At 37.4% G+C, this 26,259-nt stretch overlaps 1 protein-coding gene across 23 annotated transcripts in view; it reads right to left on the bottom strand.

Annotated features, from left to right (window-relative positions):
- Sgip1 (SH3GL interacting endocytic adaptor 1) overlaps positions 1 to 26,259 on the bottom strand; it is a 205,775-nt gene that overhangs the window by 79,501 nt on the left and 100,015 nt on the right. For 22 of the 23 annotated variants that reach the window (XM_078026456.1, XM_078026457.1, XM_078026455.1 and 19 more), the window contains 3 exons: positions 23,307 to 23,363; positions 17,840 to 17,894; positions 16,945 to 17,120 (listed from right to left, as the gene is read on the bottom strand). In XM_078026456.1, coding sequence (XP_077882582.1) covers positions 16,945 to 17,120; positions 17,840 to 17,894; positions 23,307 to 23,363 — 288 coding nt within the window. Of the gene's footprint in view, positions 1 to 2,782; positions 2,795 to 16,944; positions 17,121 to 17,839; positions 17,895 to 23,306; positions 23,364 to 26,259 lie in introns of all 23 variants that reach the window. The other variant, XM_078026471.1, reaches the window with a different exon arrangement.

Here is a 26,259-nt window from a genome sequence, read left to right as displayed (position 1 = left end):
TCTCTCTCTCTCTCTCTCTCTCTCTCTCTTTATTCTGAGGCAGGGTCTTATTAAATTGCCTGGGTTTTTTTCAAACTTGTAATCTTCCTGCCTCAGCTTCCCGAGTTGATGGGATCACAGGTGTGTGCTACTATGCCTGGCTGCTGTTAGATCTTTGGAGAGAAGATGAATATCCAATTTTTTTTTAAAATTTGAAATGTTCTAGTTTTCAAATGTAGGCTAAAATTGTTTTAAACTGCACAACCAAATAAAACACCTATTCAGTTGTTTGGAATCTGCAGGTGGCCAATTTGTCCCTGATTGCAGGCATTTGTATCCCACATAATCAGTTCTCATAAGATCTGCTGTTGTTATTTCATCTCTATTCCTGATTGCTTAGAGTCTTTGCAGTTGGACTACTTGTGTTTTGAACAGATTTCCTACATTCCTAATTAAACATTAGTTGCTCAATTCTCTTGGGTTTCTGGTGTATTCTAGAAAATCATTTTTATGTTCCTTTGCACTTTTGTTTTGATGATCAACTCCCAGATTACCCACTCTAAAAATATAAAGAAAGAGTTAACAGCTAACTTATCATTTGGTCACTAGAATGAAGATCTTCCTTTAGCTAGAACATGTTTATCTCAAAATTTATATGATTTTCAATATGAATATCCCTCCGTAAAAGAAAATATTATTTTTGGACAACAACACTTATTTAAATTCAGTTAATTAGGTTCCCTTAATCATTTATTTTTTTCCTCTTTCTTTTTTTTTTTTTTTTTTTGTCCTGTGCTGGGATCGAACTCTGGGCTTCACACATGGTAGACAAGTGCTCTAGCACTAAGCTACACTCCCAACCCCTGAGATACCTTGGTCTTAACCAAGGTGGTCAAGTATTTTGAGAAACTTATAAGTAACTAAACATCATTTGTCTTGCTTACAAATTCACTAAATAACCAAGCCTCAGATTTTGAAATATCTTCATTTGCTAAATTCAGTGCTTTGGGGAAACAGAGAAAAATGGGTGATAAACTACAAAGCATCAAACATTTTTATGTGGTTTGATCACAGAAAATTAAGGGATTCATGTTGCAGAATTTTCTAGGAAAGAATTAGATTGTTAGAATTAAGTTTATTATTATGATCCCAGCAAACAGTACTATTTATTTTCAAATGCACTTGGGTGGGAACAAACTATCCAGCAAGCTCCTATTGGGGCCACTATTGTCCTTGTTCTTCTGTATTTAACCTTGTCCCCATATATTACAAGTCTGATCACAGAGAATACCTGTTGTATCATGTTTTAGATGATCTGAAATTCCATGTGGGAAATGAAACAAAGAACCGGCCACTAACCAACGTATCATTCAGATTCCAAGGCATCAACAAGACAGAGATTTCCAAAGAAAAACATGGCAAGGGGGTGGGGGAAGACCCATTCTTGAGGACAAGACACACAGATGAGAATGAAAAGATGTACTTGCTAAATTTGCTTTAAGGACAATAGGCGTAAAACCAATGAGGAATGGAGAATTTGTAAAGTACAACAGGCAAATTTGAAGTGGTCAAATTTGGTTAATTCTAAGAGTGATCCAGGATCAAGAAGAATAGATGAAATTGGCAATATATATGGAAAGGTCACTGAAGGACACCAGCCATGTTTTACTGTCACATAACATGCGACATATAGTTGACAGTTACTATAGAAGTGGGCATTCAGCTTAGTGATCACCGAAATCGTAACTATAACAATAGACGCTCATTTTAGTTTTTGGAAAAAAAAAAAAAGATGTGGGCCCATAGTTTGATAAATTTTAATATTTCAATCCCATTTCTCAATGCTTTTTGTGCTTTCCATTTCTCCAGCCCACTTCACAGGGACTTTCTTCAAGTGCAGCATTCTGCATGTGGTATAGAGACTGGCATGAATGGTTCAGCCGGCCGGCTAAGAGGTGACAGAATTATTGCAGTGTCCACTTAGGTGAGTTAGGTAGAATCAACCAACCACTTCTTGGTGTTTGTTAACATGAAAATACATTTTTACATTTTACAGTAGTGGTCATGTGTGTCAGACAACCATTGGTATCTTGGGAACATGTTCCCAATAAAACAGGCAATGAAAAGAACATAAGCCCCTCCTCCCACCCTGAGATCTTTCCATGTTTTTCTAAAATAAAAAGATGTAGGTACCTCATAACAAATTTGTGCTGTCATTAAAAATCAGCCTTGGCACTAAAAAGTAACATGCAGGGGATGATTTACATTTTATAAAGATTCTCTTTCTCAGTCTCTAACAATTCCAGGAGGGGATATTTTGATTTACTAAAACAGAAACAAGTTAACAAAAAACCTTCAAGACTCCCTAAAACTCCCTTTTCCCAGGCCAGCTTCAGGACCATTCAGGTTGCTACATGTTGTACATTAAACAAAAAAATCAACTTAAAAAATATTTGCCTAACTCACGGTATGTATGTGTAGTTTGACTAATTTAAGTGGAAGCTGCAATAAAGAAACCGTAGCACCTACAATATTTATTTGATCACATGCCTGTGACTGAAACAGAGGTGAATCTTCACAAAATTACCCATGGCCCTTAATAACAGGGTTGCAAAATCACTAAGCAACCAACTTCCTTTTTTTCCCCAGGTGGTGTAATTAGATCTTTTCCTGGTTCAAAAGGTTTGTTTTCAAATTCAAACTTGTTTAGGTATATAACACAGTCATTAGATATGCAGATGCTGACAGTGAACAGAATTAATAATATTTGGCCAAAACATGGAAAAGACTTCTTATTTCTTACCGGACTTTTCCTCTAAAAGCGAAGGCATGGGGAGGAAAAATAAAGAGAAAATGAGAGAGGTAACATGTATCTTCTAGAAGAAATACCCAAGGCTCAGAATGACCTCACAAGACCGCTCTGTAAGGCACTGCTTCTGTACATACTTCCTCTGTGTCTGATATGGTCATTTCTAGGCTGCTGTTTTTAGTTCAAACTTCAGAGGGCAAAAGGTATGGCCTTCACTGGAGCACATTCTGAGTTTTCTTTTGAATAGTTTATTTTATCAAACAGATTTGTGCCCTGAAAATAGAAGTAGCTCTTGTCATATTGAAAGTGGTTAGGAAATGCCATTTATGTATTGCAGCCAGATCTGGTCATGAAACTACAAGATGACTTTCCCAGAAACTCTAGTCTTCCTAGAAAACCTGGTACTTACGTTTTCTCAAGCTGCTCTGGCTAGAGCCATGGAGTCTTTGAAGCTATCTTTCATTCTCCCCACCACTCCATGGACTCTTTTTAATTTTTTTTGTTCCAAGGATTGAACCCAGGGGCACTTAACCAATGAGCAGCATTCCCAGCCCTTTCTATTTTATTTTGAGACAGGGTCTCATCTCCCTAAGTTTCTTAGGGCTTTGATAAGTTGCTGAGGCTGGCTTTGAACTTGTGATCCTCCTATCATAGCCTCCAGAGGCACTGGGATTACAGCCATGCCCACACCTGGCCTACGGACACTTCCTAGAGAGTCAATCCTCTCATTTCCTCAGCAACTGCCTTAGCAAGGCCCTCATTGTTTCTTGCTGACTGTGGACTCCAGTAGTCTCCCACACACACTTCTTAGTTGGTGCTGATCTTATTTCCTGTTTTATCTCCTAATCCATTCTTTACACTATCCCCAGAATCATTTTCCAGAAACAGAAGCTAATGCATTACCCCTTTCTTCAAAAGCCAGAGAATACAATGGGAACCCTGTTCAGGGCTCTGAAGGCCTTCCTGTGGTCTGCAGTTTGCCATCACAGCCTCACCTTCCTCTGTGGGCTTTCTATGAGGCCCATGTGTAGCTGTAGCTCTCCTTGACCCCTCCAGACAAAGACAGCACTCACAGGCTCCCTTGCCTTTTTTTTTTTTTTTTTTTTTTTGGTGGTGCTAGGGTTTGAACCCAGGGCCTTGTGCATGTGAGGCAAGCATTCTACAAATTGAGCTATATCCAGGCCCCTTTCTTGCCTTTTGTCCACACTGCTTCTGCCTTCCAAGCCTTGTCCTTCTCCCCCGTCAAAATCTTATTCATTCTCCAAACCCAGTCACATTTCTCTCATGAGATCTTTTTCTAAGCCTCCCAGTCAGAATAAATTGTCCCCTACTCTCGCTTGATGGTAGCATATTCTTTTTCTTTAAAACAATAAATAAACATTGAAGGCCTTTCTATTTGCTAGGCATTTATTAGCCTTTGGGAAAACAAAGGTACACATTGCTACCATATTTTCCCAGTTCTTGTTTTGTTCTGTATCATTTAGATGTCTCTACTCAATTATTAACTCACTGTAATGTTACAAATGAACCCTCTTTAGCCCCAAACATGGTGCTAGGTACATAGTAGGCACTCAAAATATGTTGCTGAATTCACTTTTGAGGGCCATTAAAACATTATACAAATGTTTGAAGCATAGCCTTTTGATATATGGCAAGATGAATTGCTCTCTGGAATAAGGCTGAATTGTAAATGACACAAGGCACGTGACCCCATTTGTAATGGTTCCTTCACCAGCTCCTATAAATATTTCACTTAGCTCCCACTTAATTGTTAATTTCTCTGCCCATTAGTGACCTTAGGTGCTAACATATGTTACAAAAGCTCCAAGAAAGTGACATAGCTTCACGCAGACATTAGTATGGAATTATGTGATCAGATCTCCAGGGTGGAATTTTCTTTATAGCAAATATGCATGCTGCAGAGCAGCTGAGAACTGAGAGAGGGCCATATCCTTGAGGCCACTTTCAAAGGCAGATGCTTGGTAAGTAGCACAGAGAAATGAAAATTATTAACAAGATCCAGGCTCTTAATCTACAAATAATAATTTGGAAGTTAAAATCAAATAACCTGTAAGGGGTTGTCATGGTGGAAGGAGGATGTGAGGTTTTATGTATTCAAATTAACTCAACCCTTAATTTTCTGGATGCTTTTGGCTAAGTCACAGTGTACTTCCATTATGCATTTTCTACAGTAGGGGTAATCCTATAGTAAGATTGCTCTTGTAGGGTTGGGGTAAGGATTAAAAACATGGATGACACTGATTGTTAAAATTCCATAAGAATTTGCTATTGTTTTACTTGGTGTGGTTGGTTGGTGTCATTATATTGTCTCTAATTTATCCATGAAGAAAAGGAGGCTCAGAGGAATTCCAAGGTCGCATAACTACAAAGGAACATGGCTGTGACTGGATCCCAGATTATCTAACCCCAGAGAGACTAGTCTAGCCATGTCCCCTAAGGACACTGAACCCACTTTCAGGGTCTTATCACCTTTGTGATCTAAAAACAATGGAGCGAATACTCAGAGATTATAGAGTCTGGAAAATACACTTGTATCCTTCCAATGAAGGAATTAAACAGATCATATTTATAGTAGCAGGTGTCAGAGAACAAGCTACTTGGAGCGTGAACTTGTGTTTAGAGGCAGGCTTTCAGTCTTTGGGATTAAACTCTTAATGATAAAATATAATTTTCAGTCTTTTGTCTAACTAAATACACTTCATTTAATTAACATCCAAAGAATAAACATGAGCACATAAATGATAAGGGGCCCTGCCCTTCTCTCTGTATCTTTCAATCCCACAATGCATGATGTCTGAAACCATCTTTATTCAACATGTTGTTTTGTTTTATTAGCAGCTACCTACACTTAGTCAATGGCCTCTTAATTTAAGGGTTTCTTCAGAATGTTAAAAAAAAGGAAAAAGAAAACAAAGCATGACAATTCTCTTTATGGGAAAACAAAAATATTTCTTGATTTAAAATGAGCTAACATGAAAAAAACACAAAATTCTGAATTTGACTTATTTTGCTCAAAATTATGATCTCCAGTTTCATCTAATTTCCTGCAGGTAACATAATTTCATTCTTCTTTATGGCTGAATAAAGCTCCACTGAATATATGTCACATTTTCTTTATCCATGCATTTGTTGAAGGACACCTAGGCTTATTCTATTATGGGGCTATCGTGAATTGTGCTGTGATAAACAAGAGTATGCGTGTATTTCTAAAGTATGCTGACCTTAATTCTTTTAGATAAATACCATAGGGTGCAATAGTTGGATCATGTGGCAGTTCTATTTTTGGATTTTTGAGGAACCTTTATACTAATTTCCATGAAAATAGAAGGGACACCCTTAGGGTAGAGGTAGGGAAACAGGGGAAGGAAAAAAGAAGCAAGGGGAGGTATTTGGGAGTGAAATTGGTTATACTTTTATGTATATATAAGTATGCCATGATGAAACTCACTATTTTGTATATTTAATATGCACCAATTAAAAATAAAAATATTAAAAAATAAAAATTAAAGTACTCTAACAGCATTAGAGTTTATTTTTAATTATGGGAAAAAAAGAGAATTGAAGAAATATTTACTTCCAGGTTCACTTTTAAATAAAGATAGAATAAGTAAATTTTTAGATTGGACAATGCATTTACCTAAAACATGACCACTGCATGATCTCTAAGAACAGGGATTTTTTCATGTGATGCCCTAAGAAAACATAGTTACCACCTGGTGCAGTGGCATATGCCCATATTTCCAGCAATTCAGTAGATTGAGACAGGAGGATCTCAAGTTCAAGGCCAGCTTTAACAACTTGTGAGGCCTTAGGCAATTAGTGAGACCTTGTCTCAAAATAAAAAATAAAAAGGGCTGGGGATGTGGCTCAGTGATAAAACACTCCTTGATTCAATTCCCAGCACCAAACAAACAAACAAATAAAAACCACAATTCCGAACTTGCAAGTCTTGTTGAAGGGCATCTCCTTCTTTGATCAAGAATTTTCCAAAGAACCCACAGAGCCAAAATTTCCTGCCCTTAACAGAGCCAAAATTTCTTTCTGACTGGGTTACTGCTCCAGGAAACTTGGTAAGGGGCAAGCATTTCTACAAATTAGGTTTTGTCAAAGCCTATGTTTTTGCACGAGGGGCTAGAAATCAGCAACATTTAAAATTGGATTCTGTTTAAAACCAGAGCCAAAGCTAACAGTAGAATATTAAGGAAATATACACCAGAATTTTGATGACCCTTACATGAGGGTTTGTGCTCTGAGTACATTCCTGACATTTAACAGCTTAATAAGACCTGAGCTGCCCATGAGGGTTTTTGGCATTGAGCGTCAGAGAGTAGAATCGAGACCTAAAAAGTCAAGTTCAATCTGAAAGCCCTTTTAAGAGCTGCAATTGCATAACCTAAAAATAATGGGATGGCTGTATTCTGAATTTTTATTATAACTAATGAGATTCTATTATAAAATAATCACTTCCTATGAGTTATTTATGGCTAGTTAGGTGTTCACAGAGCGCAAATGTATTATTTATTCATTTATTAAGCCATTAGTAGATATTTATTGAGCACATAATCAATATGAGACACTGTTGTAGGCACATTGGTGAAAAACAAAAACAACAAAAAGACTCCATTGAGATTACTTTTAAAGGACTAAGAGGACACAGATCACAAGTAAATAATAAATGGAATAAATAAGCAAAGTATTTATGTTAAATAAGGATTTTCTTTTTCCATACCAGGGATTGAACCCAGGGGTGCTTAACCACTGAGCCACATATCCTTTTTATATTTTATTTTGAGATGGGCTCTCACTAAGTTGCTTAGGGCCTCACTAAGTTGCTGAGACTGGCCTTGAACTTGTGATTCCCCTGCCTCAGCTTCCTGAGTCACTGGGATTACAGGTGTGCTGCACCGTGCCCGGTGATACATGCAATTTTTATAAGCAAAGCAAATAAAGCAGTTTGGAAATGCCAGGGCAAAGGTTGAGAAGGTGACCTGACGTTGTTGAGGGTGGTCAAAATGCAGCTATCTGGGGGAAGAGCGTCCTGCTGGGGAGCCAGGAGGATGGAAATAAGCAGGAAGAATTGCAGGTATTAGTCTTGGGGACTGGGTGTGACCTGACCATGAGGGTTGGGAAAGCTACTTAAAGAGTTTGGTTTACTCTCTTCTGAAGCAGCTCATTGCTGCTGCTTATCAGGGATTCTCCAGTATGGATGTTCAGTAACAAGCAGCTACTGAGAAGAGGCATAGATAAAACAAAACAAAAAATAAATCTGAAAATACATGGATACAGCAGGATTCCCCAATATACCATGTTTAAAAATAATATAATATATAAAAAGGGGTTTCCAGTAGGTTAGGAGGTAGAAAGGGAGTTTTAAATGAGCAACAGAATGAGGTCAGTGCATCTCACTTCCATCTCTGCTGTCCACTTCAGGACAAGCAACTCGGGCTCTGTGCTGGCCCTGATGCAGATAGGGTCCAGGGGCAGTTAGAGACTCTCTTTCAGACAGATGTGAGAGATAAGAAAAAAATGTCAACTTCACTCTGTGTAGGAATGACATTTTCCCCAGTTTATGGAAAAAATTTTATATCATTAGTGTGGGTAATTCACACTCTGAGTTTTTTAATAAAACAATTAAAATTATAGTCATTGCTATAGATTTCTGACATATCTAAATATTTAGAGGGCAAAAAGATAGATACTTCTTTCCTACCCTGTCATACTTATTTTATACTATTATTTGTACATTTATAGAAATCCTTTAGTATGAAAATCAGCATAAGAAACATAATCATAGATTTTTGACCTTAGGGTCAAGGATGTCAAAGTGACAAAAAAATCTGAGACATTTTATCAGATTATGAAGGAAAGAGAGTGTTAAAACAAAAACTAGGACCCATGGTAAGGGGTGGTGGTAGACAAATACATTAATAAACATTTTTAAATTACCTGCAAATTTTAAGAGAAGAAAAACAGGAAGTTTTTACCCATATTGTTCAAATCTCCAGTAAAGGAGAAAGAAACTTGTGGAGTTGAAGAGGAAGAGAGCTAAGAGATTGAGAACCATAATTTGCTCCTTTTATAAAATAACATGAAGATTATAAGTTGTACTATTTTCTGACTAGCCACCAAGTTCCGGGTAATTTTCCATGGTGAAGAGCATTCGTCCACCCAATCAATCAAAGGGGAGTATTTAAAGCACCTACTATGTGTCCTCCAATGTTGTGAGCTCTAGAGGAAATAGCCACTCAGAGAAACAGCTAAGAACCTACAACTTCTGAGTGCAGAAAGGGTTGTCAAACACCCAATATTCAATGAATTGTTCATTCTTTACTCTTGTGTTAAAAATGTATTTTTCACATTGATTTCTTTTTTTACAGAGCTCATTCTGCTCTGATTATGGCCATGAGATGCTAAAGAATAGTTTCAAATTCTAAACTCCATATCAGAAGGACTAACTCAATCAAAATAGAGATATAAAACTTAGCCTTTTTAAATATTACAATTGACATCATAATTAAGAGCATGTCAGTTGAGAATTTGCTGTTCTGGTGAGGCTACTCTAATATTTTTTGGGTCAATATTGTATATATATATGTAGTCTCATTCATTTTAAGCTGGTGACAGAAATTAAGTGTGGTCATGAACCACTCTGATTGAACCCCATAAATGAGGTCAGTTTGCCTGAAGCAGTAGAACTCAAGAATTGGGAGTTAAAGAAGGAAAATCTGCCTCTTTACACCTCACATGGGGGAACAAATACATAGTATTTGTACTCAGAAACCACAACCAATGTTAGCTGGGGAAGTAATGACTAAGGGGCTCCAGATTGAATACTGAGTGTGTTACGCATTCATTTTCAAGGAGATCAAAACATACAAAAACTCAACCATGTCTTCTTATCAAAGTAAGGTGGACATGGAAGATTTGGAAAATGATACTGCGATTTTAGAGGTCAGAAAATGGAAGCAACAAAGAATTCTCCCAGAAAAATACATTAAGTAACGAAGGAGAGAGCCAATGTGTATTAGACATAACTAATACTTTTGCAGCCAGTCTGTGGTTTTTTAAAATATAGGGAAAGGAACAATATATTTTGAAAAAGAAAGTTTCCACCCATTTTTCCTATCTATCCTTTCTATAAGGTCTAGGGGGAAAAGAAAAGTTTCATGTCAGATGCTAATAATGGCTGATTTTGGTCCAATGGCTTGTAGCTCATTGTAGAGGGGGATTCTCAAACTACCTCTAGCTTCGAGGTCTGCTGAGTGTTTGGAGGAGGAAGTGGCAGCTCGTATGACACTTATATGCCCGGTCTAGACCAACTCAAATCATGGTTGCCCTGTACAGCTTTCCTGATGTGTAGAACCAAAGCTGCACCCTGCCTACGGCCTGGCTACATATGATTTCAGGGGCTGAGCAGTCACCAGGAGCATGCGTGCAGTATAATAGCCACTCCTTGCACCACCAAAGTGTTTCTGCGGGGAGAGAGTGCTGGTGTGTAGGAGATGGGAGCTCTCCTCCCCGACTGATGACTCCTTGTTTTTACTGAACTCAACGGGGTGCTGAACCTTCTGCCAAAGCGAGGACAGGAAAGGGGGTGGTGTTACCAAGCAGCAGCAAATGCATGGATTTTGCTCTCTGGCAGGCCAATTTGGGGGTGGCAGGGTGGGTGGGCCACCTGGAACAAACAGCACCAGACTGTCTCCAGTTCAAAGTTTTTTCCCCCTTCTCAGAGTTTTTGGATAAATAACTCTGTTATGGATTGCAATTCTCCAGGAAACAATATTAAAACTAATTACTCCTTCAGAACTCAACATCAAGTTCCTTAATTCCTCCTATCACTGCATTTTACAGGGCAGGGGAGGAGGCACTAGCCTACACACCAGAATAGGGTGCCTCCTACTCTCACATCTTTTCTCTCAGCCTTCCTCTTGACTTCGCTCAATTCCTCCCTCACTATTTTTATTTTCCTTCTGCCTCCCACAAGGTCTCTCAGCTGGAGGGTGCCGCTAAAAGGGAAGTGACAGTGAATGGGCCTCCCCTGAGTGACAAGGCACGGGGGCCTTGTGCAACACCATTCCCATCTTTCTGCCATTGACCCTGGGACGGTCCATAACTATTGTTCCCATTTTACATACTTGGAATTGGATCCTCTGAGTTAAGGAACTTTCCAGGATATGCAGATAATAAGACACGGATTTGATTCAAAAGCCTGTTTCTTCCTATTTGCCCTTGAGCTTCAAAGGAAATGCTCTCCTTCTTGGTACTCTTGCCTTATACCCAGTCAGCCTGACAGCAGAGAGCTTTCCAAAGAGACCATTAGGCCAGAGAACACAGCAGAGCCCGATCTGAAAGGTAACTGAATCCTAGACCCCACCTTGGTGGATGGGAAAACACATTGTGTTTTCCCTAGGCAGAAAGGGGATAGATACGGGAGTTCCAGTCCTGGTTCCTCAAACTTTTAATAACCTCTTGATCAGTGTTGGTATCCAAGAGGCTGGTTTCTTTGCAAAATAGGGCTACAAATCATCACAGGCCTGCTCTTTAAGAGTGCTGCTGCTCATTTCATCTTTTTGATCATGACATGATCAAACACATAAAAGCATGATTACAACCTACCACTGACATAAAAAGTACTTGCTGACTGATTCATTGTTTGGGGTAATGGAAATATAAGTCACATAAAAAATGAGTTGTCATTCTTTAACATTTGAAACAAAGGTGCATGAAGTCTGAATATAAAATGAGCGAATTTTAACAAATTAGAAATCACATATGACCTAACAGCAGACCTGGTCAGTAGCCTGGTTCTCCTGTTACAAGGGCTGAAACATGAAGTGCTGTAGAAAGGAGCATCTGTGATTGTCTGGGGGGGAAGGGCCAGGAGGTGGGCTGCAGAGTTGGGACTGTGGGATGCTGGACATCCATCAGTAGCACTCGAAGGGTTGTGAGTACTCAGAAACTGTATGCATAATATTTAGGGTGAGCAAATAAACTTTCCTTTTCCTAAACGGAGCCAATAGCTGAGTCAAAGTGCTGAGTCAGAATGTAAAGGGTCCAGACTTACTCCTGAGCAAAACTTAATCAATGAAGAACTAAACACTTTTGGGTAAAACACAACTTCTCAAGGTAAGCCGGCGGTGTTTATGGCTCACAGAACCAAGGGTCAGTAGCAGCATATGAGGAAGGGAAATGATTGCAAAAAGACTTAAACCATAGCATTTGTTTTTTTACTTCCATGAAAACTGCAGGAGCCACAGGGTTCTAAGTACCTAGTGAGCACAGCACATGGTTACAGATGTGTCAGTGGGTTCCAGAAGAAATGCAGATGTCTACATGTAAGACCCTGGGAAGGGTGAGAAAGCAGGGAGATGCAGAAAGGAGGCCAGAGGGGGAAGGCAGGCAGGGGTTTGGGCCACAAGGGGATTTTCAGCTTCTGTGTCGTGCTAGTAATATTAGTTATAGGTTGTTTTCTGGTAATTTTTTTTTTTTTTGGTAAGAAGGTTAGACATATTGTTCAATATTTCTGTTACAGGCTCTCAGGTCCCCATGCATGGAAGGGATTCAACAAATATATGGTGAAATAACTTGAAGGGGAGTAAGAAAGTCCATTCTCCATGAAACAAATTTGGTGGGGGCATACATGACACAGAAATTTTCTTCCAGAAAGAAGCACCACACTGATTCAGGGGATGTAGATGTTACTCAAATGACTTAAGAAAGGAATTTCCTTTAAAATCAGTTCATAGGCATTGCTGAAAGGTTACGTATTTTCTCAGTTTGATGCTTAATAATGCTTAGGATAATTAATTACTGATAGTGGAGCCAAATGACTTTTGGATGTTTGGCTTACCTAATTTACCACTATTAATGATAATTTTAAAAAATTTGACCTAGAGTGTCTGCAGACAATTCTGATGAGATAATCTCTGAATATACTGAGTATTTATTATATGTAAATATTTATAAATATAATAAATACATGTACATATTTATTAACTCATTCAATCCTCAAAGTAGCAATATGAAATAAGCATGGGAATTCTTTCCATTTACAGATAAAGAAGCCAAGGCAATGATTTTGTAATGTGCCTAGGATCACCAGCTAAGAAGGAGTAGAGCTCACTTGTTTGAGTAATTGTAACACAACTGGAATAAGTACCTGTTTTCATTTCTCTCAAATTACCTTAAAGAGAATTGTATTCCATTCAATTATATGTTGAATTCTGACGTTATTGTTTGTTTGCTTTTGTAAAGGCATATACTTGAGAGTACTTGTACCCATTATTTTATTTAGTTCCTTTCAGAAAATAATTTTACTCTTTAAGAACAAAGCTATTTGTCGGATGATTTAATAGAGTTTTGCACCTACTCTGTGTGGGATAACGGGAAGCAAAAGACATCATCTCACATCTCTGTTTCTATCTTCTCTCTTTGGGGGATTGGTGTTTATATTATACTATCAAAAAGACACACACATCACAATCATCTATCTGTAGGTGTTTGTTATTCCCATTTTAGAGAGGGAAAATCCAGGACTCAAACTGGTCAAAGGACACCTAAACAGCACACCTAGCAAAAGGCCAGGTTCAGATCTGTCATCTTTCCTGTTATACCTCAGTTCCTTTAGGGGTAAGTAGTTTTTATCTGTATTGAAAGAAAAATGAATCATAAATATCCAGATGGGAGAAAGCTGAATTAAAAACAATTTCCCTTAAAGGTGGGTCAAATTGAGTTAAGAATGAAAATTCAAGGCAGGCGAGAGATCCCCAGGCTCCTTTCACTGAATTCAAACCCCAAGATATACATTAGATTCCAGGGCATGAAAACACAGTGAGTTGTTTTTAGAGCAGGAGATGGGGTGTGGGGGAAGCACAGCAAGACCCTCAAATAGGGAGAAAAAGATTTTTAAAAATATGTAGATTAGTAATGAAGAAACAAATGCCTGCAGAGTGTCAGTTACCATTACTAGGATACTCTGAGTGCTTCACTCATTTAATCATTGATAACTACCCAAGTGCTTTACCTTTGGCATAGACCTATGAAATCTGTAAAAAAAATTCCCTCAGGACTGTTATCATCCTAGCTCTTTACAGGTAAGAAAATAAAGCTGCAGAGCAGTTATGGGGCTTGCATATAAGGTAGAATAAGACAGTTCTGGCCTGGGGCCCAGGTCTGCCTGAATTCATGTTCTTTGCTTTTTATGCTACCACATTGCTGTCTCCTAGTAACCTAAAGTTTTAGAGCCAATTATTTAAACAGATGGGCCAGTAAGAACTTGGAAATGAAGGTGGTAATCCTAGGTGCCAATGCAAAGAACATGCCAGGGCAAAGTAAACCCATCACTCTCTCTAATGGGGCTTCTGATCTGGTAGATCCAGGAAATGCTGCAGACATTCCAGGTCTCTCAAATTCAGCATTGCATTACTGGTTTGAGTAGAATTAAAAAAAAAAAAAAAGAAAAGAAAAAGAGGCGGGGAAGAGGGCTCAGTTGGGTGAGTCACTGAGTGGTGAACAAGATGCCTAAAATATGGATGAGTAACCTCGCTAGAGTGAGGTGATGTGCCACAGAGCTCTTTCCTTGGCCTGGTCTCATTCACGTTTCTTTACTCATTTGCAAGCATTTATTGAATGGCAATGATAATCAGGCTCTATGTCAGATCCAGGAATTTGTGGTGGACACCAAAGTGCGGATTTCCCTTCCTAAGGTTCCTTGCATAAACTGCTAGGAGGAATACTGATAGCCTTCAACTGCCAGCACAAGGTCTGCCTCAGCTACAGAAAGCTACCTTGCTCAAGGTCACATCCCTTCCTAGGGTGGCCCCTAGGAGAGGTATAACTGATACAGCAGTAAAAAGGTTTTTCATCTCAGCCAAACTCAAGGTAAACTGAAGGATCATTTTCTGGCTTCATAGATCTCCTATGATTAGCTCAGGCTGTTGCTGGACATATTAAACAGTCCAATTTCTGCCTCTGCTCACCCCATCCCATAGGTATTAAGCCCAAGGTCACTCCTTAATAAATATTCTGCACAATAAACTCTGAGTTGAAATCCATCTGCTCTATGGAAAACCAGTTGGCAAAGGAGGAAACTTTTCCTTTGTTCATCCTTTGAAGAACAAAATCACAACCAAGGACAAAAAATTACATATTTAGTTTAACAGAGAAGATCTTTTCTTTCAACAATGAAGCAGTCTGCCTTAAAAGGCAATGAACTGTGTAAGAGAGAGGCACTGTTACTGTTGGAGGGTTATGAATCAACCAAGCAAGATGATACTTGACTGAAATTTGTTTCTGTTCATCCAGCCATTACCTAACATGCAGCATAGCATCACTACTGGTTAGAAATGAATGATTCCAAATTTCAAAAGAAAACACCTTGGATTCAACTGATTCTGGGAATAACTTTGAATAAAAATCAGAAAAAAATCTCATTTCCAAATGAACTCCCCCTAAATAATCTGAGATGACTTAAGACACAGTGTCAGAAAATGACAATGTCTTCTAATAGTATTTGTTTGTCTTTTAATAACAGAACCTGAATTTTAAGTTCATGTAATCTAAAAACAGATTCCAGAACAGCTCAAAGAAAACTCCTTTTCTTGCTGCACCTTTAGCAACACATTGGGTGGGAGGGATACCTACCAGATGGCTTAGGCATATAGGGTCTTGGACGTGGGGTTCAAAAACCTTTCTTAGGTTCAACAAGCTTTCAGCAAATGTTCTGGGACTATACTAGTAAGTTCTATGTTCCAGGACTATGCTAGTCGTTTATTTGTTCATTTAATCCCGTGAACTTGCCTTTTTTTTACTCACCCTAGATAATTTCCAAGTGCCCACTACATTTATTATACCTTAGAAGGAAGTGAATATCAATGAGTTTCTAGCATTTTTGTGGACCTTTACAATTAAAAAGATGATTTGGTAACTGAAAATCAATTTGAAATATGTCAGGTGAAAAGTGGAAGTGTGCGTGTTAATACGCCCCTGTTACTAGAAATATATTTCTTTCATTTTAAAATCCTTATCTTCCATTGCAGAAGAGAAAGAAAACTCATATATTTTATGCTTCTCTTTTTTGGGGCTGTATTTTAAGGTAGCACATGAGTACATGATTAAAAATTACCTGAAGTATCATTTGCTATGGTTGGTTGCTACCAGCAATCATTTTGATTGTCACCCGCAGAAGTGACAAGGGTTGTTATAAACATATGCTGTAAAGAAGGCATCCTTACAGATGGTCTTCACCCCCAGCTGGTCAAAGTTCATCCTCAAAGGATGCATGACTAGGCTCCTTTAGAAAGTCTGAGACATCTCCAGAAGCACCTCCCAAACTGTTTAGCATTATTCAGTTACTCTGGTGGACACTGCAGGGAGTCAGGAACACATTAGCTGCCAGTCTGAAAGCCCTCATTTGCTCCTCACAGCTATTTTTAGATAACAATGGTGGCATTTATCAAACACCATAGAAAAAGTACTAAATGTTGAAAGAATCAAGAAACTAAAGAAATTTAATAGATGGGATTTGGGGAAAGGAAGCACAGACTATAGGAAAACACTCATTTGAAAAATATAAACAGGTCAATATTTGTACTTGAAGTATCTTAAAGATGAGAACATTGATCATAAAATATAATGAAGAATATGAGTTTCAAGTTACATCTAATTACATTATGATATTTATGAATGTTTTCTTTTGGAACACAGCTAGGAAAATGTTTTTCAAAGCCAATTTTATTAGTTTTCCTTTTGTGTATTTTTTATGAGAAAAAAGTAAAATGTATTTTTAAAAGTCACTATTAGTAAATCTGTGAATGTCATGTTCTTAATTGTTAAAGTTTGTTTCAGAAATAAATCTGGATATTTTTTCATGATTTTTTTTAAAAACATGTTTGCAGGAAAATTAAAGAAAATGTGATTCCATATATTTGTATTATTTTCAAAAATGCAAGAGCTGCAGTATTGAATGAGCAAAAACTTTCTTAAGCTAGAATGATCTGTTTGAGGCTTATAGACCTCATACAATGGTGACTGCATGAAGCCCCCAATGTAGGGGGTTTATGATGGGCTAAATGCAGACAGGCAGAACACAGCTGTCTGTCCAACCTCACCAAAGCTTGAAATAAAAAGCCACTCACCACTGGTGACGGGGAAAGTGCAATGTTGCCTATCGATGCCTTCAGCTCATCTACAGTTGCCGCATTCTTAAGAATGTCTTTAGATTGCAATGGTTTGATCTTGATATTGAATTTCTTGTGTGATTCTTCTTCCTCTTCCGATTCACTCGAAGAATAAAAGTGCTTTCCTTTGGTAGGTAGAACACAGTTAAAGATACCTAGCTCTTTCTTCTAATGGGAGACATTGATGAGTATAATATGACAAGAGTGATTGCACATAGTCACTACAAAAGTATTGTGAGATGGCAGGAAATCAAAGCAAAACAAACAAAAATAAAAGAGATAAAAAGTTAGGTTTTCTTTACCCTTCCTTAGAATATGATCAGAGATCATGAATTTCAAAGAATACTGATCCATACCCTAATTTTTGCTGTCATCGCTCATGTGTTGTGTTACACTCTACACACACACAAGCATGCATGAGCTCACTCGTTCTCAGAGAAAGACTTCTTTCTTTCTGGATCATCTGTGAAGAGTCTTGGGTGGTGCTTCAGAGTGTGACATGCTTTGCCCAGAGATGAACTGGAGGGGAGAGGACAGTAAGGGCTATTTTCCAGTCAGTGTAAATGACATTGCCATGTCAGATTTTAGCAGACAACTCAGTACCCACAATGCACACTGTTTTTTGTTTTTTATTTTTTAGCACATTTCTTTTGCTTCTCTCTCTTTTCTATTAATAGATCAAGGCAAAATGTCTGCTTGTTAGCAATCAGGCTGTTCTCTGTGCTATTTATTCATTTCTCCTATTAGGAATAGTAGCTTAGGTTATTTCATCACCTTTGTAAAACCTGACCTTAGCTTACTGTTTTCTGAGATTCTAAATTAAAATTAAAAAAAAATAATAAAGAAAGGATATAGCCGGGTTCTTCAGGTCTGATGCTGTAGCCTTCTTCATCCAGCTCAGGTGAATTCTGTAAAATACAAGTATATGTTAAGCAATTATTACTTTGAAATGATAGAAGCACATTTTTCTTCCTAGAGTATTTTTCATATTTTTTCCACATTTTATTGGTGCATTATAATTGTATATAATGATGTGATTTGTTGTTACATATTCATACATGCACACAGTATAGCAATATAATTTGTCACTACAAAAGTATTCTGAGATGGCAGGAAATATCACTCCCTAGCACTTCCCCTTTCTCTCTCACCGCCTCCCACCCCATGGTCATTTTCCTCCCTTTGATTTTCATGAGATCCCTGCTCTCCTACCTTTCTTTTCCTTTTTTTTCTCTCTAGCTTCTGCATTTGAGAGAAAACTTTAACCTTCTGAGTTTGACTTTTTTTCACTTAACAAAATATTATCTAGGTCCCTCTATTTTCCTGTAAACGACATAATTTCATTTTTCTTTATGGCTGAATAAAACTCCATTGTGTATATATACACCACATTTTCTTTATCCATTTATTCACTATCTATCTTTTATGTAAGGATATAGACAAGTCTCTTATTTTAGGGGGCCAAAGGTTTTAACTTCTGGAAGCAAATGCTGAGCAGTATATGTTTACATATTTACTCAAGGATACTTGGAGAATCCTCCTACTGGATAAATAAAAAAAAGGACATTGTCAGTGGAAGAAGACTTGAGAGGAACCTATCAAGCATTTCCTGTAAGCTGAGGACTGCTAAGCAACATGGGGAAATCAAAATGCAAATTGTTTGTCCTCAGGGAATTGAAATGATTTGGGTAGGCAACAATTAATGACAATACAAAATACCAGTGTTAGAAGGAAGAGGAAATTAGTGAAGTTTGAAAGCATCAGGCATGAGGTCCACATGTGCCTTCTGAAACAGGAGGGAACAGAGAGGGAGCCCCTGTGAACATTCAGGAACAGATTATATTGAGACACTATGGCAGGAAAATGGGGAAGAAAGAGGCAATAGCAGAGACGACAACTGGAGAACAGCTATGCAGCAGGAGACTGGACAATAAGACCACGGGTGGTCAATGTGCCAGGCTGGAGGCTGGACTCTCTAGAGCTGCTGCAGCCTCTCAGGGTGGGACATGCCAAATGCAGAATCTTAAGGTGTTCTGAAAGAATACTTCCAGATAGATTGAGAGCTGAAGAAACTGGAGAAAGCTAATTTAAAATACATGCGTCAATGCAGGCAAGATGTGCTGAGAATATGGTTCAAGTTTTGGTGGTGAGATAGGATGCATTAAGGACATCGGAAAGGATCGATTGCTAATTCTTGGTACTAGATCAATCACAGGAGAAAAAGGAGAGGGAAATTTCAGAAGAATCTAAGATTTCTACCCTCTATTCCTGGGAGATTGCTGGTATTCCCAGTTGAACTAGTTCTAATAGCAGACGACCACTACTTTTAGAAAAAGGAAAGATAAAAGGCAGTTTGCAATACTGGGATTAACATTTCATATTTGAGTTCCTATTATATGGTAAATATGGTGACTCACATTTTATCTCATTGAATGACATAAAAATGATATGTGGAAAAAAATATCCCAATAATCAGGAGGAAACTAAGTGAAATCAGAATGTCATTTCTCAAGAGCACACACAGCCCATGTCAGACATGGCATTTTGAGACTATGCCCTATGCCCCAGAGGGGAAGAAGATGAGGAGTGCCCTGCTGAGGTTTAGCTTACAGGCCTGGCAGTGACAGAGGAGATTTGGAGATGAGTTTTGCATTTATTGAAACAATAAAAAACATCACGACCATGGAATGAGAACAGGACCTGAATTCCATGGAAAAAGCCACCATTTTTTAAAGTCAAATTATTTTTACTGTATGTGCTTAAGGCATACAACATGATGTTCTCATACCCAGAGTGAAATGATTACTACAGTCAAATTTACTTTTCCATCACTTTCCAAAGTTACCCTTTGTGTGTGGGGGTGGGGGTGGAGGTAAGAGCATCTAAAATCTACTATTTTAGCAATTTTCAGTTTATACAATTTGATTAACTACAATCCACATGCTGTACATTAGAGATCTAGACTTACTCATCCTACCTCACTGCAGATTTGTACCTCTTGACCTACTTCTCTCATTTCTTCCCCGTCCCTGCCCCTGGGAACTACCCTTCTCTATTTAGTCTCTATTCTTCTATTTATCTGACTTAGGAAAAGATTTGCTGCCTATAAGTGATCATATATAGTATTTTCCTTTCTGTGTCTGAAAGCTGCCCATTGTTGAACACATACTGTGGTTTCCCTGTTGTCCTTCTCCTTCAGAACTCAGAATTACTTTTTTTTTTTTTTTAAATGCAACTGTAGGGAGGCCATTTCCCTGCTGAAAACTTGTCTCTGGCTCCTCACTGCACTTTGCATAAAAACCCAGCATCTCTGTGTAGCCAACAAGACCCAGCATGATTTGCCTCTTGTTGCTCTCTTTAGCCTTAGATACTCCCCGGCCCACCCCCCACCCCCGCCCCTCTCCAGCTGCAGTTTTCTCCACTGTCAACATTGGGACTTGAAAGTTGCAAAGCTTTCTCATTTCAGGGTCCTCATGAATGTATTATCCTCTGGTTGGAACTCTCTTCACTGGAATATATAGCCACTTATCCTTGACTTGTACTTTAGGCCTTTGCTTAAAGCTTATTCCTTTCTGAGATCTGTCTTAACAAAATTAGGATGATATAATGTATTAAATAAAATTAATACACTAATAAAATTCTTCCTATTTCTTGGAATAATTGTTCCCATTTCTTGGAGTAATTGCTATGTAATGCATAATTACAACAGCAGTTCCCGTGTGATCTGATTCATTTTCAGGCCTAAACACACTTAAAGGAAGCTATGCTTCATTTAAGTACTTTGTGTCAACCGGGAACAGCACTGGGGTCTAGGGTTTGTTTGCTAGATGGAAGGTCATATGTAAGTATTTGATGAGTAATCTGATATTGTAATGATCACTCTTCCTGTTTGTTTTGAGATATATTAAAGAATTCTATAAAACACAACAAAATTCTTCTAGGTAAGAAGATTTAATTTTGACAGAAGAAATCACTCTAGTAGCTTCCCTTATAACTAAATATTTGTCAATAATTTGAAATTAGGATAACTTAGAGGGTGTTAGACATTTTGAGGAACTGAACTGTTAGAAATATTGAAAGGATTTTCCAAGGAATCTCCATACTGCTTTCCATATTGGCTGCACCAATTTGCAGTCCTACCAGCAATGTATGAGTGTACCTTTTCCCCCACATCCTTGCCAACACTTATTGTTGTTTGTCTTCATAATAGCTGCCATTCTGACTGGAGTAAGATGATATCTTACAGTAGTTTTGATTTGCATTTTTCTAATTGCTAGAGATGCTGAATTTTTTCATATTTTTGTTGATTGACTGTATATCCTCTTCTGAGAAGTGTCTGTTCAGGTCTTCGGCCCATTTGTTGATTGGGTTATTTGTCTTCTTTTGGTGCTTAGCTTTTTGAGTTCTTTATATACTCTAGAGATTAATGTTCTATCTGATGTGTGAGGGGTAAAAATTTGCTCCCAAGATGTAGGCTCTCTGTTCACCTCAAAATTGTTTCTTTTGCTGAGAAGAAACTTTTTAGTTTGATTCCATCCCATTTATTGATTCTTGGTTTTAATTCTTGTGCTATAGGAGTCTTATTAAGGAAGTTGGGACCTAATCCCACATGATGAAGATTAGGGCCTACTTTTTCTTCTGTTTGACCCCTCTCCTCGGACTATACTCAAAGGACTTTAAAACAGCATATTACAGGGATACAGCCATGTCAATGTTTTTAGCAGCAAAATTCACAGTAGCTAAACTGTGGAGCCAACCTACTTTTTTAATCTACTCATCCACATGACCTTCAGTGGATGAGTAGATTAAAAAAAATGTGGCATATATACACAATGGAATTTTACTCAGCAATAAAAGAGAATAAAATCATGGCATTTGCACATAAATGGATGGCATTGGAGAAGATAATGCTAAGTGGAGTTAGCCAATCCCCCCAAAACAAATGCTGAATGTTTTCTCTGATATAAGGAGGCTGACTCATAGTGGGGTAGGAAGGGGGAGCATGGGAGGTACAGATGAATTCTAGATAGGAAAGAGGGGTGGGAGGGAAAGAGAGGGGGCAGGGGATTAGCAAGGATGATGGAATGTGATAGACATCATTATCCAAAGTACATGTATAAAGACACGAATTGGATGTCAACATATTTTATATATAAAGATTCGAAAAATTGTGGTATATATGTATAATAAAAATTGTAATGCATTCCACTGTCATTTTTTAAAGTTAAATAAAGAAAATATCAAAAGGATCTTAATCCTGGGAAAGAGGCCTAAGAGAAGACAGATAGTATGTTGGCAAGGGGACATGCTTGAACTGCAGAGGGGGAAAGCATAAAGAATTTTATCTCTCAAAGCCTCAGTTTCTCTAAAGTGCAGATAATGTAGTGTTTGCCTTTTAAGGTTGTAAAGATTAATAGCATTTACTATTATAACTGAAACTGAGCATTCAATAACTATAGACTCATTTAGTATAAAAACAAAAGTCTTACTAACAAATATGAAGTCTTACTAACAAATATTAAACATGAAGGGTAACTTTCATGAAAAGGGAAGATTGGGCTGACAGTCACGGGATAAGAGCAAAGGCATTTTGTGGAGATCATGAATTTGGGCACCTAATACACAACAGAAATGATCTTCAATGTGAAAATGATTTTAAAGTTCTATCTGATTAGAAATATAGGAGGGATCCTGGCTGGATCCAACAGGCTGTTGTTGTGGAAGTATATGGTTATGACCTTAGTTGGTTTTGGGGGGAAAATGGGGAAACTTTAAGTCTCAGCTGGAATTTACCTTCACCCCGTGAGAAACAAAAAGTGATTATTATTCACCCTGAGAAAAACTGGTACCAAGAAGCTATAGTAGTTGTCATGAAACCAAAATTCAGGGGTTAACTGCCTAGACTTGACCCTCAAAGCTGCTGGGAAATAGAGCCAGGATGGAAACACCAAGAGTTAATATTAGAAAAAGCATTTTTAAAAAAGTACTTACTGTGAGTCCTATAGGTTACTAAAATGTTTGGCAAATAATTAACTCTTGAATCTTTGATACAAAACTAGAAAGTAACTATTATACTGACTTCATTTTTTTTCTTTCCTGGCCAGCACAAAACTATTCTATGGCCACATGGAGCTGGTATGTGGAGGGTTTGGCAGACTTCAGTGCTCTTCATCTCCCCACCATCCTAAATGCACCAGGCACTTCCTAATGAGATGGAAAGTCTTTTACTTATTTCTAAGACCTCTTATAAATATGAGTGTCTCAACTCATTGTAAAGTTGCCGAATGCTTAATAAATAAAAACAATATTCTGATACTCACATATCTTTCCCAATCGATTTCTGCATAAAATCCATTTGGTGCCCCATTGCTTTTCTTCTGTAATAAATTTGAAAATAAAATTCAGCAGGGAAACATTTAAATGAAAAAAAGAAAAAGAAAACAGAATGGAACGAAAACCACTTAACTCTTTTCTGTATTTAGCAAGAGCTATCAAAATCCAGCCCTGGAAAGATAAATTAGAGCAGCCTATTATGGAAACACATTGATGTAATTGAATGGTTAATTTAGATGCCATGGCACTAGGTAAAAGAGCCTAAATATTTCACAAGATACCTAGGCACAGAGGTATTAGCAACTAGCTATTCAAATTTTATTCAATTACAGAAGGATTAGCAGCACCTACATTATAATTTAATCCTCTATACCTTCAGGGGATATAACCATATACACATATATTTTGAATGGAAACATTTTTATTTCCATGCTGCTCTCATACACAATTAGTTCCAATATATTAAAAGACTTTTCATTCAAGTTATTAATTAATCTTTTAGCATTTCTAACACTGACTTAATTTTTTTTCTAACAATTCTTTGATAAAGTATAAAGGAAGTCAGCTCTGGATTAGTTAATTCAGCTCCTAGTTATTAAAACTAATGTCGAGATTCTTTTCAAATGGTTTTTCTCATCAAATTTGAGGATTAATGGTGAACTTTCCTTATCTATGTGGTCTGTGCCTCCATGAGCACATTTCCTTGCAAGCTGACTGTATATCAGCATTATGCTGTCTCTTGAGTATCTTAAAGTTTTATTTTGGTCCCTAGTACAATCATGACATATGACCACAAGCTCTCAAGCAAGGATCTGGCATCACCCAAAAGGAAATTGCTAAAATTCTCTATTTTTTTTTTTTTTTTTGTGAGCAAAAGACAAAAACACAAATCGGGTCAGTAATGGAGGCTCTATCCAAGAACATTCTTGTATTTAGCACACAGAGCAATGGTATATTACTGCGCAATAGCAGATCTCAGAATGACACATCAAATGGCAATGCATGAGGATTGAAGACAGGACCTCTAATTTTGCAATCACAAAGGTCACTTGAACTACAATGCAAGCATTGAAACCCAATTTGACAAATAGATGGGAAGTAAGCTTTTCAGGTATACACAGAGGATCACTAGACAACCCAGAATAAAAGTTGTCATTGACTAGCACTTACTGAATGTTGACAGGGCATTCTTAGAATTGGCAGTAATTTAATAAGTGTAAACAGGGTGCAAGGAATAGATGTGTTGGTGACCTCACTCTTTCTACATATGCTAGAATTTACAAATACAAGAACTCTGTCCTGTTTCCATGGACCAGCACCCAGGAACATAGGACATGTGTCTATTTGTTTCTTTTTCCTGCTCCTGACAATCTGTGCTTGGACATCATTTCAATCTTCCCATATAATTGTCTCTATTGAATTGCTGTTTCAGAAATATTCTTTCTACCTTGTACAAAGATCTTTTAAAAAATCTGCCACATTCACTCTGCACATATATACTTTATGAAGATACAGTTGAGAACATAGTCCATTGGGTCACAATAATAACATTTTTTTTCTCTCCCCTGGAAATAAGTCTGGTTCCTATTTTCTTTTTGGCATGTGTGATTCTTTTAAAATTCCTTCTTCATCATTTTTTTATATATAACTTAAATGCAAAGTGTTCCAGCTCCTTCTTAGAAAGCATATACAAAACCCAAGTTCAATATAGAATTTAATTTATAATGATTGGATATCCAGTGAACTAAGTTGATTCCAGAGGAGTAAACTCATGAATTTTGTGATCAGCATGATACTGATATCAATACACCTTTTAGGTTTTAAACCTTTCCTTAGTACAAAGGATTTCTATCTCAACACCAAAGAGATTGGGTAAATTATTGACTTCAAAATCTTCAGTTGTGCAATTCCTTTCCATTAGAATATCATCTCTATAATTAAAGCCTTTCAAATCCAAGATAGTCTATATGTTCAGTGCAAAAAATTTCATATCTATTGTCTGTGTGTATTTATGTGTGTGTGTTTCTTCTTGATAACATATCTAACACTATGTATAAAGAATTTCCTGAATTTTTTTTTTTTGGAAATCAATGGAAAATTGAGCTAAAGGAAAAGCAGAACCTATACATTTTTTTCTTTTAAAACATACACATTTTAATAACAAATACTAAACACAAACTACAAATCATAACAATACATTTCTTTTGGGGCACACACACACACATACACACACACACACTCACACACTTGTCTTTATTAGAAGAATTGGTAATTTGGTCTCATTCATGCCAGTTTACTCTCACAAATATCTGTGGTTTTGCAAGTGAAAATTACTATGTTAAAGCTACGCCAGAACCTTCCTGAATTCTTTTGGTTAGACTCCAAGGGGTGGGGGGATCCTTCTTTTCAAATACTAAGCAAGGTACAGCTCATAGTAATGATAATGGTAAAGATGAAATCTATTGATTTCAAATGGAAAACCTTGAATAAACAGGGAAGAATATTTTAGGTGGGAAAACATCCACTGACAATTAGGCCTAATTTTCAAAGCAATATCAGTTATTCACCGACAAACAGTACTTTTTTTTCTCTCTTGGAGTTGGACTAATATGTTCTTTCACTTCTTCCTCTTCTGTATTTTCTATAATTCTACACCTGACATTAGTAACTTTTATAACTCAAACCTATGACTGCTATTTCAAGATAATCGATGTTCACAAGTATGCTAAAGTTGTTTTAATAGGCATTTTACTTTGATGAAGCTTATTATCTATTCTTAGTAATATAATGGGTTAAATCAATGAATATAGTAAAAGTTATGTTCAATTATATTAATCAAAATTCCATTGTGGGTGCCCCTCTTATCTGAGGTCAGCTCATAGCTATGTAGTGATCTTTGGGTGGGAAGTGTTGAAAATATATGATGTACTACTTAAATAT

Source organism: Ictidomys tridecemlineatus, chromosome 11 (assembly GCF_052094955.1).
Source record: "Ictidomys tridecemlineatus isolate mIctTri1 chromosome 11, mIctTri1.hap1, whole genome shotgun sequence".
NCBI classification, from domain to species: domain Eukaryota; kingdom Metazoa; phylum Chordata; class Mammalia; order Rodentia; family Sciuridae; genus Ictidomys; species Ictidomys tridecemlineatus.
This window is presented reverse-complemented; position numbering and strand designations above follow the sequence as displayed.